The sequence below is a fragment of the Wyeomyia smithii genome, chromosome 3, assembly GCF_029784165.1.
Source record: "Wyeomyia smithii strain HCP4-BCI-WySm-NY-G18 chromosome 3, ASM2978416v1, whole genome shotgun sequence".
NCBI classification, from domain to species: domain Eukaryota; kingdom Metazoa; phylum Arthropoda; class Insecta; order Diptera; family Culicidae; genus Wyeomyia; species Wyeomyia smithii.
This window is the reverse complement of record NC_073696.1, coordinates 241,710,374-241,726,932: the sequence shown is the minus strand read 5'-3', so window position 1 is coordinate 241,726,932 and position 16,559 is coordinate 241,710,374. Positions and strand designations below refer to the sequence as shown.

Here is a 16,559-nt window from a genome sequence, read left to right as displayed (position 1 = left end):
CTCCCAATATTTTTATATTGTCTACTAAGCATAACCAGTTGGGAATATCTAAATTTCTGTTGCGGCCTATTCTGATCGCTTTTGTTTTTTCATAGTTAACTTTTGCACCTGCAACCTTTTCAAACCTTTCGAATACATTTTTGATCAAGCTTAATTTGCTTAAGTCATTAATTATCATACTGATATCATCTGCATAACTGTTTATTATCTCATTTACTCCGCTACATATTTCTTTGAGTTTTCGCAACAGGGGGTCAATATAAAATACAAACAATAAAATAGATAAAGGGTTACCTTGCCGGACAGACCTTTTAATTTTGATTGGCTAAGATAACTTTCCATTTATAAGGATTCTTGAGAACGAATTATTATAGCAGGATTGTACAAATCTGACGAAATTTGTATTCAACCCCATTTTTAACATTATTTCTAGCAAAAAACTATGACTTGTTCTATCAAACGCCTTCTCAAGTTCAGATGACAGCAATAAGGAAGTTACCTTTTTCAAATTGGTTTCAGCAATTTTATCTCTCGTCGTACACGTAGCTTCAAAAATATTTTTATTTCCATTGGAGCATTTTTGAATATCTGATATTAATAGATGTGAAAATGTAGATAACCGGTTTTTCATTATCCTAGCCACCAATTTATAATCGAAATTTAACAACGTAATCGGTCGATAGTTATCAATACGATTTCGTTGACCTTGTTTTTTTCATTAAAACAATTATCCCATCTAAAAACTGTTTTGGTAAATTACCACGTATCGCATCATTTGCTACTTGTACTATTTCTTGTTTAATTATATCCCAACATTTTACGTAGAAATTTTTTGTCAACCCGTCACAGCCAGAGGATTTTTTTGACTGACTTGTTTTTATTGCATGCCATAATTCATCAAGTGTAATATCATTCAATAAGTCACGGTTCTGCTGAAGTTCAGTATCAATTATGTTTCGTGGATTGAAATATATATCTTGCACAGTATCTTGCTTATCATACAAATGTGTATAAAACTTCACAATTTCATTTTTTATCTCTTCTCTGTCGGTCTTTATTTCCCCATTTATTTCCAACGCCCTAACTTGTGTTTTTTCTTCATTCAAAATTTTTTCGCCTATGTGAAACACTGAAGCATCTTCACCTGAGATATATGTTTTTGAATGTTTATACAAATTATTTGTCATTTATTTTTGCAAAGCAAGCATTTTTCCTTTTATTTTGTTTATTTCCGGTAATAATGAAGGGTTATTTATATGATTCTTATATAAATGATTTAATGCCGAATAAAAAAATTCAGTTGTGTTATGATATCGTTTTTTGATAATGCTGTACTTCCATCTAAAGAATGACATAATTTTAGGTTTCACAAAACCAACCCACCAGGATATCCACGAATGATAGTACCGTTTCTGCCTCACCCACCACACCCATTTTAATCTAAATTCCGCTAACACATCGGGTGTAAACACCGCATCATTTATCCGCCATGTCTCGTTGCCAAATGGTTGGCCAAGGTTTGGTAGTCTAATTTTTAAAAAACACCGCCTTATGATCAGTGAAGGAACAATTAAAAGTTTTTATGTCTGCTAGGTTCATTTTCATACTTTCAGAAACATATATCCTATCTAATCTAGCACCAGATCCATTCCTCACAAACGTGTAATCAATTTCATTGCTTCGTTTCACTTCCCACGTGTCACACAAATTTAGTGATTGTGCAAAATTTTTAAACGCTTGACTATAATTAGAAAAGTGGTTAGCACCCTTGCGACTGATAACAGAGTTGAAATCCCCACCTACTATCAACCTTCCATTGCCATTATTTATATAATACTGAACCGTGTGTGAAAAGAAACGTTCTCTAGCATCTTTTTGTGCTGTTCCCGACGGAGCATAGATATTACAAATTGTAGTATGGTTGTCTATCTTTAAGCTACTACACGTAAATCGATACTCTTTTGTATACCCGACGTCTTTATGTGTGATTTTATCAATATACCTGTCCCCCATTTGCCATTCATAATATTCATAAATGAATCAAACCCATTGATAACAACATTTTCACAAACTTCTTGAAGCATGACTATGTCAAACTCCATTAAATATATAAATGATCTTAAAGCATTGATTTTATTTTCGTTAGAAGTACCATTCAAATTGATTGAACCAATATTGTATGACAAGAAATCCATTTATTTTATTATTTTTTTACGATTTCTGCGCTTTTGTTTTACTGGCGGCGATCCTGGATCAGAAGTTGCCATGTTCTCATCTGTTTCTAAACATTCATACATATTGTTATCAGAAGTTTCCTGACACAGAATATCATCTTGATTTTCATTATTATTTCGCGAAGTTTGCCTGTTGTGAATTATATTGAATACTTTTGTAAACATGTTCGATTTTGACGAGCCTGCCTGTGTGTGTGTAAAAGTGTTTTCTGGTAACGCTTGAATACTAGCTGTGTTAGAGTTCAATTGTGTTGTGTTCTGTGTAGTAGAGACATTTTGGCCTTGAACTCGTTTAGGTTTGTGAAATTTACACCTACCTTTTGACTTCCCGCATGTTTTTCATGTTCTATGAGGTTTTGTTTTAATACTCCTGCATAGTCTACCCCCGAAGCCTTCAATCGGTCGCTGATGTTTCCTCCTTGTAGTTGTTGTTCCATATAGCTAGCCTCGACGCATTTACGTCCCCAGTGAACCGGCTTGCTGCAATGCCGGCAAGTTTGCTGTTGGTGTTTATAGGTTACTAGAGTGACCTGTCCATTCACATTAATATATGATGGCACAGCTGTATGCATCTTTATGCGAACTGAACGAACTCCGCTCTTGATCCCTTTCAAAACGGTGGGCTCCGACCATACTTCCTCCTTAAGCCAAAGAACCTTTCCATACTTCATCAACGCGTTTTTTATCTCTCCGTTGTACGTTTGTGGTGAAATGTCGTGTACTCGTATGGTCGTTGCACCGTCCTCCATAAGAACATTGATAATATATTTTAGGTTATCGATTAATAATTCATGTTTGCCATTGTTCTTGTCGACCGCTCTGATAGCAAGTTCTTCTGTCTGACACTCGATGAACACCATGGTCTTTCCTGTGTTATGTTGCAGGGCGATGATATTGGAGAACGGAATTTCCAGCTTCTCATCGATGAATTTAACTATCAAATCCATGGTAATCTTTCTTTGTGGCACATTTGATAGATCCACGACAAACGTGTTAGCACGTGGTCCGTTTGAGGTTAAGTGGTATGGCGTTGCTGCCATTGTTTTTGTGTTTGTTGGTATATGTATGGGCACAGTCCAAAAGACCGGCAATTTTTATTATATCGCACTCGACACTTTAGAAAACGTCTACACTGCTTGACTGGTAAGATGCGACGATGTTGACTTCCGTTTTTGAAAAGTTACGAAAAAGTAAAGAAAATAATCAAACCTTCTTATCAATATTAATATTCCCAAAAGGAATTACGCCCCGAACACCATTTTTGATCAATAGACGGCGACTTAGAGAGCGCTCAAATATCAGTATTTGCATACGCAGAGTGATACCCAGAAGCCGGCAAATATGCCGTATTATTTTCATTATTCATAAACCTGAACACCTCTCGTTTTAAAGATGTGTGTGTATAGCAGTGGCGTAGCCAAGAGGGGAGGTTGGGGCTCGATAGGGTGTTCTTTTCTAAATATTCCGCCTGTCCTTTTATAGTTTTTTATTTCTTGGCTTCGAAAAACAAATCATCGCTATTCCTTTCTGTTATACCTACTCATTGCCCTGCCATGCGCTCGTCGTTGTTTCTCCCGGGGAAAACGGGGGTTACATTGGGCATTTCGTTTCGAGTAGCTCGAACAAAAGTAAATGGTCGCTGGTGGGCGTCATGTTTCGTTTTTCGTATTTTTTTCGACTTTGCGGGTTAGATGAGCTGAAGGACGAATGACAATGACAGTTTTTTTTTGAGCTTATGGCAAAACTGGCAATATGTGACGTGCTCGACAATAGCAGAAATCGTTCGAATCGAGCTGCACAATGCCACCCCGGGTTGTCTATTATCAGCACTTGTATTCTGGCGAAGGAATGTCGAAAAAATATTCTATTTCAGACTATACAACAGAATGCACGACGATTGAGATGCAATTTTGCATGGGAACATTTTTTCGAAAGAGACAAAACGGAGCAGCGGTTAATTTAAACAGCACGTGCGTTGCACGGTAAGCGGCTTCGCTAATGATAGCAGAACCTCCCCTCTCCTTCTCCGAACGGAATTTCTGGCTCCGTAACTGATGTATAGTATCATACCTTATGTTTGATTTTGAAATTTACTCGCGCATCGCGAAAACCCGAACTTCTCGCGCGTCAAGTTGGCAAAATTATTGAACGTGGCCAAATCAACCGTCACCAATGCAATAAAAGTGTTTGGAGAACGATTGTCCGAGTTTTCCGTCCGTGATTACGCAAGCCAGCTGGGATTGTCATCTACAACAATGAATTGAGCTAAAAAATGTGCCGGACATACAAAAAGGTGTTGTCTCCAAATCGTGACGATAAGCAAAACAAGTCGGCCAGAGAACGACCACTAAAATTGTAGGTGAAGATGCTGACGAAGTTTGATTGCGTGGTACGGATGCTGGACAGGAATATTATACGGCAACTGGAAGAGGAGAGGTGGCAAAGTTTTCCAAACCCATTAAGCTGTCGAGGTTTGCAAAGAAATATCTCGTGTGGCAGGCAGTCTGTTTCTGTGGTTTTTAGAACAACATTTTAAGCGCGAAAGGAAATTTATGTGCAGAAGTACCTGAAAAAACGTCGGTTACCTCTCCTCAAGCAACACAGTTGTTCCGTTCTGTTTTGACCGCATTTGGCATCTTGCCATTACGGAAAAAAGGTCCTGGAGCGATCAAGGTCCAGGTGGTGCCAAAGGGCAAACACACAAGAGATCCGCTTTATAGAAAAATACTGGGATATCGTCAAACGGAACCTCAAGAAGACAGGATAGACAGTTGTCAATGAGATACAGCTCAAGGCTCACTTGTTTTCTGTGGCGTACAAACTGACCAAGAAGACTGTACAAAACTTGTTTAAAGGAGTCACGGGAAAAATCCGGCGATTCACATTCGATGAAAAGTAAGCTTGAGTCAATATATTTCCTTTATTCTGTACGAATGGAACTTGACAAAGAAATATGATTTAATTTTTTGATAAAAAAGATCGATTCACATAAATTTTTATCTGATCAATTTTCGACCATAACACCCTTAAACTTCTAAGAGTTTGATAGGAGTGATGCCAGACAGAGATGCCAGAGATATGTAGTGTAAATACGAAAATTCTACGGATTTCTTTTTTGGTAGAATTTCAAATGAAATTTTAGAATTGGTTTAGAAAGAAATAGGGTGGCGAACGACTCCGGCATTGGTTTTCTTCGGCAGGTTTCTGTATAAGATTGCTGCAGAAAACCTGCCGGAACCGTTCGCTACCCTATCTAATTTTATTACCACTAAAAGCAATATTTTTCAAATGAATCGTGGGAGAACACTCTTCAAATTTATTAGATGACTTCATTCCGGAATTGCAAACTGAAAAAATCCGTAGATTTCCGCAGATATTTTCAAAAATCCGTAGATTTCACCTGCGGATCCGTAGAAGATGTGAAACAAATCCGTAGATCTAAGGAGAAATCCGTTCAATCGATGACTATTGGTCATTTTCAACTTATGATAGCAAAAGATCAAGTTAAAAAAAAATCGATCAAAGCAGATGTCAGATTCTAGTGCAGAAATTCTGGCTTCATTGTCTATTCGATCTCTGTTACAAGATGATTCACTAGATATTGGATCAACCAGCAGCAAACAGAGTTGTGGCAGGTCGCAACGCAGCAGGCGGTGATTTAAAATATATACCACAGCCTTCCATAGTGCACGGACCAAGCACAGGGAAGCACTGTCATACAGGCATGTCTGGTGATACTGCTGAACATGACCAAACATGTTAGTTCAGCCGTTTGGTTACTGCTAACAGTTGGTTATGCATAGGCTGGTATCGAATGTTTATTGTAATATATGTGAAGAACTAATTAGAGAACTAGAACCAGCTCGTGTCATCGACAAATTTCAATCCGAAAGTAATGATATATTTAACTTACCGGAGTCACAGTTATGACATACGAATGACCCTTTTTAGCGCCTCAAAATTATTCAATTGGAGCGTACTGGGAGTGTCATAGACATACTGGTTTTGCTATATCTTTTAAACGTGGGCGAGACCCCTCTGTGAATTTGTTTTCTGCAAATTTGAAAACTTCTATCCCTCTACTTTTTGTCATGTAAATTTGTATATAAAAGTTTTCGATTATGCGGCATGTTTCTGTGAAATTTCTGTTCTGTTCGTAGTAAAAGTGGTGATCCCGCTTTAAAATACCACTGCAGCGCGTACTCTTGGTGATAATTAAAATACCAGATGTCAGTATAGCATAGTGCTTATTTTAGTGTCTATTTAATGTGCATTAACTGGGTTCAAACAAAAGCAAATTATGACACTGGAAGTTTAATTTGTCATTCTAGATTGCGGCATGGTGTAGTAGCTAATATCAAGATTATGCTTTGTCGACTAAGAAATCACTAGTAGCTTAAAGCTGATGCAATTTAATGAAAATTTGTTTTAGCAGAGCGTTTTGTCAGTATATGATAGGAACGACATCGAAAATATTGATCAAGAAAACTATGGTATAAAATTTGGATCCTGGTACAGAAATTCTAAATAATTCGTTACTATTTCAATCCACATACCCAAAATTTATCTAGGGTAAGGAACGACTTAAGCAGTGGCGCCTATTCTAATCAGTCGAAGAAAACAGGCCTCAAACTCCTGAATTCTGATCAATATCGACAATTTCGAGGATGGAATCGAAAACTTTGTAGACAATCAGCTGTCTTACAAATATAAGAAATACCGTAAATCACAAAGAAATCTGTGCACAAACAATAATCGTAACAAATCGACCTATATTGCAGCCATTCAGGAGCCACTCCGGGTGCTGAAAAAAAAAGCCTGCAAAACAGATGGAAACTGCTCAAAATAGGTTCGGGGTGATTGGAATAGTCTCCCTCGATTGGTAACTTTAATTGATTATTATTAATGTTTGCTAACTTGTTTTCACAATCTAAAAAGAAGTTCTGACAGAGAAAAAGATAAAGAACAGATTGATATACTTTTGTTTGAATTTCACCCAACACATTTCGAGTATTTCGTCTCAGTACACAGGCGGTTCCTAAAGCTGCTTAGAACATGTGCCATACCCTAAATATTGTTTGATATGGGAAAAGTCAATTTGCTCTTGACTGTTTTAAGTTTTAAATGATGAAGAAAATTGCGAACGGTAAATCTCGTAAGGCAAAGTATCATGATCGGAACAATTTTGAACAATTTTCATGAAACATACATTTACATGCCACATTTTCATCATTCAACATTTTCAAATGAATGAATTGCATTTATCAAAACAATCTAGTTTACAGGAACAATAATTTTTAGCCAATTCGACGTGCAAATATATTATTTTATCGAATCACAGAATTTGTATCATGATCGGACGCAAAATATGTATCATAATCGGAACAGCCATTTTATATCAGATATATTTGAATTTATATATTTTTAGGTAGGCAGTTAATTTATCTAAAACTATTCTGAACATTCCAAAACGGGCACTTTAAAGGAAAAAAAGTTTTTCTAACAAAAACTTTTTCATGAGTTGTACCTAGGTATGTGAAATCCATCATTATATCAAACACAGGCAAAGTGAAGCGGTGAAGTCTCGGAAGTAAGCGGTTCCGATCATGATACAAAACAGAAGCCTTCGCTATTGGTGAAATATAATTCCAACTTTAATGTAAATATTCTGCACAAAAAGCGTTTCATTATAAAACTTGAATGTTATAGAAGCTTTTGTCAGAAAAATATATTGCAATCCTTGAATATTTGATTCCGTTATCACTGCTTGCGTACAAGGCATGGTAGCAATTGTAAGGGAAAATTGTGTTTGAAAGTGGATTATCTTTTAAAACTTGTTTCTAATTGTAATACTTAAACAATCTCAATGAAACTTTCTGGACAGCATCCGGAGAAGTTGCTTGATGTTGTTGATGAATGTTTCATAATTTTTTTTTAAATAGTGGAGAAATCTCGCATATAAAATTTGTTCCATGGTACATTGCCTAAATTTTTTGTTACGATTACTGTTTTAAATAAGCATAACATCAAGCTCAGTAGTAAAACTGATGTTTACACAGATTTAGTTTAAAGCAGAAATAGTAAACAATCATTTAGAAAACAAAAAGATGTTTGCCATTTATACTGCTTTTATTGTCTTTCTTACATATCAATTCAAAGGAAAAATTTTATTGATTTTTCTTCAATGTCACACTGTTAAAATGAGCGTGGTATTTTGAGGGTTCATTTTGGGCATGGCAGTACACGATTGAGTGAGACATCGTAAACCCATTTGAAATTTGGTTTTTGAATGACACAGACCTGTTGTTTAGGATGTTTTCTTACATAATATGGATATGAAATGTGTACTTTGGTGGTATTTGATATGGTGAATTAGATTTAAAATGAATTTTGGCAATAGAAAATAACTTCAAATTTAGAACAGGCAACAAACTTCAGTGTTGTGCATCTAGAAATGCTAGTAGAAATTCATAGAAATTTAATCGCATGTGATTTTTTTCTACAAAGTAATTCAAACAGAATATTTGCTGTGGAAATATTGAACCGTGAACAATTTTATTGAATATATTTTTTAAATGAACATCAACATCAAAATGTAATATTTCTTCGTAGAGACTAGATTCCAAACTATTGGGTCTCGATACATCCCCCTAATACGCCTTATATGTGCCATGGGTAAGTACTTTTGTAATTGACCCAACAAAATAATGCATTGCTCTTGACGGTTTACTATTTTCTGATACACACTTGATTGTGCTGAAAAAAATTAAAATCGTACGCATGACAGCTTGAATATCTCAGTCTTTGAAATTCCTCAGCATAGTGCAATATGAGTAGGACGCATTCATCAAGGATTGAAACATCCCCCCCCCCCATTCCAACGTCATCGGAAAAACATTGCCCAATGTTAGCTGAAAATCAAAGACAGAAACTGTAAGAAACTATTAAGCAATTATAACTTACCTCCAGTGGACGTTGAGCACTAAGACTGATCGGTAGAAGCTTTTTTTTGATCGATTCCTCCTTGTCCATACAGGTCCGTTGTAAGCAGCTTCAGCGATTTTCATGCTTTCCTCGCGAACCTCATTTGCGTGCCAGTAGAACACGAATACTTGCGTCATTGTTGTAACAGAATAGGGCACAATGACGAACACCTGACTGTTATCTGCGCTCTAAAAATAATGTTACTTTTAAAAACTGTAACTTTAACAAGTCTATATGAGAAAGAAACCGTATTCAGTAGAAACAGCAAGGAGCAAACCAAAACCCCAAAAGTCATAAACTCATAAAAGCATACGTTGGTGAATATGGAGTTCAACTCATACACATAATCTTTGATCTGCAGATGAGTTTCAATGATCTTATTCATAGTGTTGTCCAGATTCTTTCCATCCTTGTTCTTCACAGTATCTTTGAGTGTTGTCAACTGGTGTTGTAATGTTTTTATCTGAATGACTCCGAAGGTCGTAGTACACATAAATAAATTAGTGAATGGAAGGTACATTCCGCAGGCGGGAAACATCCAAAGTGCCTGCATAGCGTATAAAATTTCATACTGAGGCGAAGCTGAGACATTTACCCCGGGAATGTACATACTGAACAACATTCTACGGTTGCTACTAAACAGCGGAAAAATAATGAGACATACTGCGGTGGTGCATGTAACTATAATATTGCCGATAGATAGCGTTCTTGCTCGCTTCGTGAGCCTCGAAACTATTCCCAGCGCTACGTGGTCATCACTTTTCTGGAATGAGTACAAGTTACATAAAGAATGTTCTGCCCTCAATTAGTCGCTATCCACCAACTTCCATTTCCTTGTACATAAACGATATTTTCTCTAAAAATTTCTCCAATTTTTCGCGAATGTACACCACAAATACTGGACGCAGCTTCAAAATAAGGTCCGTTAAAACCACTGCAAAAATATTCATTTGATCTCACTTACTATCACATCAAACACGAGCACAGCGAAGTATGCGTTAACGATCATTTGCTCGAAATCGCCTCTTGACATGTAAACCTCAGTGAACATGAACGAATTCATTATAAGTCCGGGAATGGTTCCTACATAACGCCTGAAATCGTGTTTCAAAATGTACGACCAAAAGTACCAAATGTAGACGTTGATCGCAATTATCGGACAATTCAGACAGTTCATCTTCGTACTCTTTGTCGACATTGCTTATCGAAAAATGAATGCAAAATGCCCCTTATCAGTATTAACTGTAAGCTTAATTGAGCAACAAAATCAAAACACAATTTCACCCGATGCACATAGGGGTATTTTGATTGAAAAGTTGGAAAAAAATATTTTCCTGCACAATAACGCTGAAATTTTCATATTAAGCAGTTTCTATGTCTATAATATGAAAATTATAACTGAAAGATAAATAATATCTACGTAGCAGTGATGAATAACCTTTCTTACCACACATTACACTTTTTATCCACTTTCACTATTTAATTCTATCACTTTTCACTTATCACTTGCATATACGTATTTCAACACTTACTTAGTGCCTTCGTCAGTGATTATTTGGACTGTGAACACATAATTGCGATTAATTGGGCCATATTTTGAGTAGTTAGTTCTGTGAGAGTTTTCCGAAAATATTTTACGATTTCTTAATTGACGACTGGGTGCATACAAATTTAGTTGCAATAATAATTTAGAAGATTGCACGCGCTGAGAAATAATGTCATTGATAAAGTAAAGCATTGAAAGTTCGCGGTGTTCTTTAGGTGCTTGTATGTTTATAGGCATGCAGCGTGTTTCATATGATGGTAAGGGAAATGCTGTCCAATTTGGCTCACGAAGCGCGTACAAAAGGAATTGTTTTTGGACAGATTCAATGCGTTCTTTATGTGTTACAATATAGGGATTCCATACAATGCTACAGTATTCCATAATTGGTCGGACGTATGTGATATATAATAGTTTGATTGTATATGGGTCTTGGAAATTATGGCCGAAGCCTTTTATAAAGCCCAGCATACTATTTGCTTTGTTGATTATTGTGTTTTAATGTTCTATGAATGTAAGTTTCGAGTCTATGACTACGCCCAGGTCTCTTACAATCGTAGTACTAGCCTCGCAATTGACCTGTACACCAAACAGTTGACAGCGAAGTAATGACTAATAATAACAAACAAAAATTCTGGATTCGATTCGGAATGTAGTTCTAAAGTTTTGCTTTTATGCAGACAGTTTCAATACAGACTGCACAAAAATGAACGATTGCACAAAAACAGATTTAGCTGGAAATATATTCTTATTTATATTTGATTTTTATACAGTTAAACGAAGTTATATACAAAAACGTTTATTTATCAGACTAAAAATCGTACCCAAATGTTACAACGACCTCCTTAGAGGAATTGACTTGTTCTGGAACCAAGAGACTCAAAGTATCATTCATTGCAAAGAAGCGGATTTTGTGTCGATTAGATGCTGTCCACGTGCGCATGATATTTGCTTTAATAACACTAATTCGCTGTTTAAGCATCTTTCGCGATTTCAAGAACGATTCATTATTGGGAAAAACTTCGCCTCCAAAAAACTAAACATATCATTCCATGGTGTGGCAGAGGATTCTTGAAGCCATTTTCAAAGAAGTTTCCTCAGAAAGTTTTTTTCGGTGTCTGAAAACACGTCACGATTTCAAAAAAACGACTCATAAATTTAAAAAAACATTGGATAGGATTGCATAAAATCAAGATATATCCTGAACGCGCAAACATGCGCAAGTTTTTTTTTCTGGACGTGTTTAAGGACACTCGTATCTACTTAAAAATGAGTTTGTTTGTGCACAGAAACGTCCAGAACATAGAAAAAAACAATTTCGAAGTTCAATTCGAAAGGTAAAATATCCATAATTGGCAATGCAAAATATACAGTTAACAAGACACCAAACCCTCCATCTAAAATGTTCAAAACCTAATGTATACCTCTCATTTGAAGATCCATATTCGAAACAGGCCGAATAAAATCACCAGTATTATAAATTCTACCGAAAAAATCACAAAACTTCGTATTCAAAATCTGCTCTGCTTTTACCTTCTAGTTTGACAGCTGTTGTGAGCCAAAAACAAAACAAATTATAGCAAAATAGTTACCATGGGATACCCCCACTATCTATGAATCTAGTGGTATTAATTATGGAAGCTCAATAATAATTTTGAGTTTTGCAATTTATTTCAACTTTTGCACTCAAATACCCCTATGTGCGATGGTGCAACTCTCACAAATGCGGTTGTGACTACAAAACGATTTTCCAATGCAACGACGCAGGAATATGCTTTTTTACCTTTCAAAAGAGAAGCTGTGAATTCACTTCATTGATGAACAGTAGTTCATCAGTTAATAGGCGATCAAAACATACTCAATTTTGATTGAATTAAATATGAATGCAACAGACAGATATCTTGCGAAGGCTCGCAGATTCAGGGTTTTCTTGTGGTTTCTTGTGAATATTTTAGGGATTGACAGTAGGCCACATTTGACCAGAAAAACGTCTTCTACGCATAGACTTTAACGTTAATCTACTCAGAGTTATTCAATTTTAAAGTTTCTTGAATATTTTTCCTTAATTGGCACTAACTTTAAGTGTTCACCACTAACAGCAATTTGATTGATTCTATTTTAAGGATGAGAAAATTTCTTACTAGATACAGCCTCTACATGTTCAAATATGTATAAAAAAATAACTTTTTTTTATTTTTCTTACAAAACATCACGCATATCACTACTGTGTGAATTTCATTTGGGTATAGGTTTTACAATGTGACACATTGTTGCATTCGATATGAACATGCATTCGATTCAATATTGAATCATTGATTTGTCAAGTAAGTAAACAGCTGAGAACATTTGCAACCTGTTGCTATTCACTATGATGGATGCTCAATCCGTGTATTGATATTGACGAAATCAACATAAAAATGTTCTCGTTCCACTATGTGAATAAGGGAAGTTTGCAAGTCAAATCAGACAAAACAGATATGTGACCGAGATATTTGTATTTGTAGTAGCAACATGTACCATAAAACTCCCCAAGCTAAGAATAATAATTTTATAAACCTAAAAGAACATGCTTCTGTGGGCTTCACTGTAGAGCTATATGTTCTGCAAACGGTCGCCAACTCGCGCGGCGGCGCTACTAGCAAAACGTTTTGTGCCACCTGGCGGATAGTAGTGGCATTTTTTGTATAACAGTGCAGACCGATTAGAGTTTAACTGTTATAAATTGAATCAATGCAGATTCAACAGCTGCGAAAATTAAATGGCTTTGTGTATGGAATTATCTAACACAATTTAATTTATTAGCATGTTCTAATGCTTTAAAATGAATCAGTACAATATTGTAGATAATTACTCCTCGGTATAAGCGTGCTTAAAACCAGGCTCAAATAGCAATTAAGTTAATTTTTTGTTTGAAACCTTTGCTCCCTCATTTGTATCCTGTTATAAAAGTATCCTAGAATAGGATTTCCATTAACGACAAAGACGAACCGGCCGGTTCCGAAATAACCGGTACTACCTGCACCGAATTCTCCGCCAATAGTGTCACTCTAATAACGATCACTCTCAGGTGCTCGTTGCTCCGTCATTCCGCCGTTGTTTTTGCCGCCGTCGCAACCCCCCCCCTATTGTCTAGCCGACCCCGACAAACTGCTTTAAAAATGCGCTGAGCAAAACAAACACAAGAACCAAACTTGTTGATTGGAAATAAATGAGCTCATCCTTGGGTTTTAATCGTGTCGTGCGCTCGTAGATGACTCCAGCCCGGGAGACGACTGCTGCAACGGAAGGGGAATTATGAGAAAGCCAGTTGTCATACTTTTTCCCGTTTGCTGTATTTGTCGTTTTCTTTTTCTACGCTATACGATAGAGTGTTGTTGTGCTGCGATGTAGTTTTGCCTTTGCTATACTAGAGAGAGACTAGTCGCACAACTTAGCTAGCGTTTCCTCCCGCAGTCATATCGGCGGAGGTACGAATTACAAAGCCGGTTCTAGGAGTCACTCTACCGTACTGCCAGTTGGCATGAAGGCGGAACGTAGGGAAGCCGGTATATTTAAATGACATGCACGTGCAGCACATGGCTGGGCTGTACTATTATGGAAAGGAAAGACAAAGAAAACTGCATTTCAGTTCGGTTTGGGTTTGGGCAATATTAGATGTGGGGAGCGGCCGGTTAGTATACGTACTAACCACTAGACCACGATACCGCAATCCCATCTGCATGGCGTGAAACCGGCCCCGAATGGTTGTGTGTATATGTGTGATGATGTGTGAATTTTGTTTATATTTGCGGCGTGGCAGCAGTGGCTACCGTCACTGTACGAGAAAAATTATGTTTTCCCTAGGGTCGGGCTGAGCTTGTAGGTTGGTGAGGAAAGGAAAAGGCAGGCAGCAGCTTTCCCACGCATCTTCCAACTACAAGCAGGCGTGCGCGCGCGATATGCTGTAAAAACAAGTCAACAAATCTGTAAGACAATTGCGCACCGATACCCGTTCGAAACCGAAACCACGAGCCGGTTCGAGATACGGGGAGGGAAATCTCACGCCAAATGAAATATCTCTAGCGCTGATACTCGGAGCCGTAGAGGTGTTTTCCGAGCTGACAAACCGGTTACAGTTTTCAGTGCTACTTTGCGGCGAGCGAAGCATTTACGGGCTGAAAATGATGGGTCTATTGTGCTTTTTACAAGCCGATTACGATGATGGTATCGTTCCGAAAGGTGAACCTAGGGATCAGGATACATTAAGATCAGTTTAGAATTGTTGACAGGTTACTTGACGACTTCGTTGGGTCGTTCGGTTCAGCTTGATTTGCTCTTCTAATTTTCTTTCACAATATGTAATTATGTAACTAATCTCGTTCCTGGGTATCACTTCATACAAAACTCATGTTGTTTTTTTTTTAGCTATAAACGCATTCCAACTTGAACTCATTTTTTATGCTGTCGATAAAAACTTTCGCAAAACACATCATTGACGCGTGTTATATTTTATAAATATAGGTAGGTACCTAGTTGAAAATTGAAAAATGTAATCCTAGTTTTGTTGTACTAAAGGTAGCATAAACTTCGAGCACATATGATCAACAAGAGCTTCGGGATAAATACCATATTCGCTCTAAACATTGTTTAAGTTTTTTTTCGGCTCAGCAGGGTAGTAATATGTGGTACCCGTGGCTCTGTGGTTAGCGATGTCGATTGGCTAGCTCTCCTACACGGTTATGATAATGGGGTTGATTTCCGATCAGGTCGAGGATCCTTTCGAGCTGGAAATTCTCTCGACTCAACACTGGTGTATCGTTGCACGGTGTATCGTTGTACTTATCCTACAACAAGCAAAGTGTGCCGAAAACAATATAGATAATAAATTCTCTCAACTAATATAGTTGGTCGAGACCGCTATTAGCCTCACAGGTTAGCGTGCGACATTGTTTTAGTTGTAGGGTAATGATGTTCTTGCTGCCGGAAAGGAATATGATTTTTCTCTTTATCTGATTTCAATGACATTTGAAGCCATTAATCGATGTTAATTGAACTGCAAAACTTATATTTCTCTTTTCATATTTCCATTCCAAAAAAACACACGAAATAAATTGAACAAATGAAGTAATCAATTATGGAGCCCAAACATATTTTGCGACAAATATGAAAACACTGATAATGCGAATATACTTCTTTCACGTTTGTTCTTGCCTAACAGCCTATGGGGTTGCGACAACTTGTATGTCATGTGACCATTTTTTTTTTATTGTCATTTTTAAATTTTAGCCTGATGGTACTACAGGTTATAGATGTCATTTCGTGCTGCAGTAATCACCCGATTATATCTGTACCCGATTTTATCTGCCCCCGATTTTATCACATTTTTCACCCGATTTCATCATCATAAAACATTTCATTAAAAAAATGTTAGGGTGAACTGATTTTCTATTACGCTTCAATATTTAAGATATTTTTCATAATTCTGTGTATCATTCTGAATGCAGTTTACATTAAAAATTCAACCGATGCACGGTGTCAAAATTCCGATTATTGTCGAATTTTCATGTACCTCTAATTTTTTTTCGCAGAAATGTCGCCAACTGGATAAGAATCAAGAATCGGGAAGTTAAAAAATATTTCATCGGCGATTTTTTTGAAAAATTGAATTCATTTATTTAAAAGACGTTCAGCGCAAATTTAGACGTAACAGTTTTTGTGGGAGTACAGGAAAACGTACGGGAATCCAGAAAACCAGTTTGTTTTTATGTTTTTTGTAGAGAAAATTTCCTTAATATTCAATCTTGGTCGGATTAGGTAAA

The 16,559-nt window shown here is 36.8% G+C and overlaps 1 protein-coding gene across 1 annotated transcript; it reads right to left on the bottom strand.

The window, feature by feature from the left end:
• Positions 1 to 9,141: 9,141 nt before the first annotated feature.
• LOC129729154 (odorant receptor Or2-like) lies at positions 9,142 to 10,416 on the bottom strand. The gene is made up of 5 exons (XM_055687635.1): positions 10,183 to 10,416; positions 10,043 to 10,126; positions 9,466 to 9,981; positions 9,198 to 9,406; positions 9,142 to 9,145 (listed from the first exon to the last, which is right to left on the bottom strand). Exons 1-5 carry the CDS (start codon positions 10,414 to 10,416, stop codon positions 9,142 to 9,144), a joined length of 1,047 nt encoding a protein of 348 aa, XP_055543610.1.
• Positions 10,417 to 16,559: the final 6,143 nt, after the last annotated feature.

Coding starts and splice junctions, on each gene's coding strand:
- LOC129729154 (XM_055687635.1), bottom strand. CDS start 10,416: ATGTCGACAAAGAGTACGAAGATGAACTGTCTGAATTGTCCGATAATT. Junction 10,127..10,182: donor TGCTCGTGTTTGATGTGATA/GTAAGTGAGATC, acceptor CTTATTTTGAAG/CTGCGTCCAGTATTTGTGGT. Junction 9,407..9,465: donor TGCTGTTTCTACTGAATACG/GTTTCTTTCTCA, acceptor CATTATTTTTAG/AGCGCAGATAACAGTCAGGT.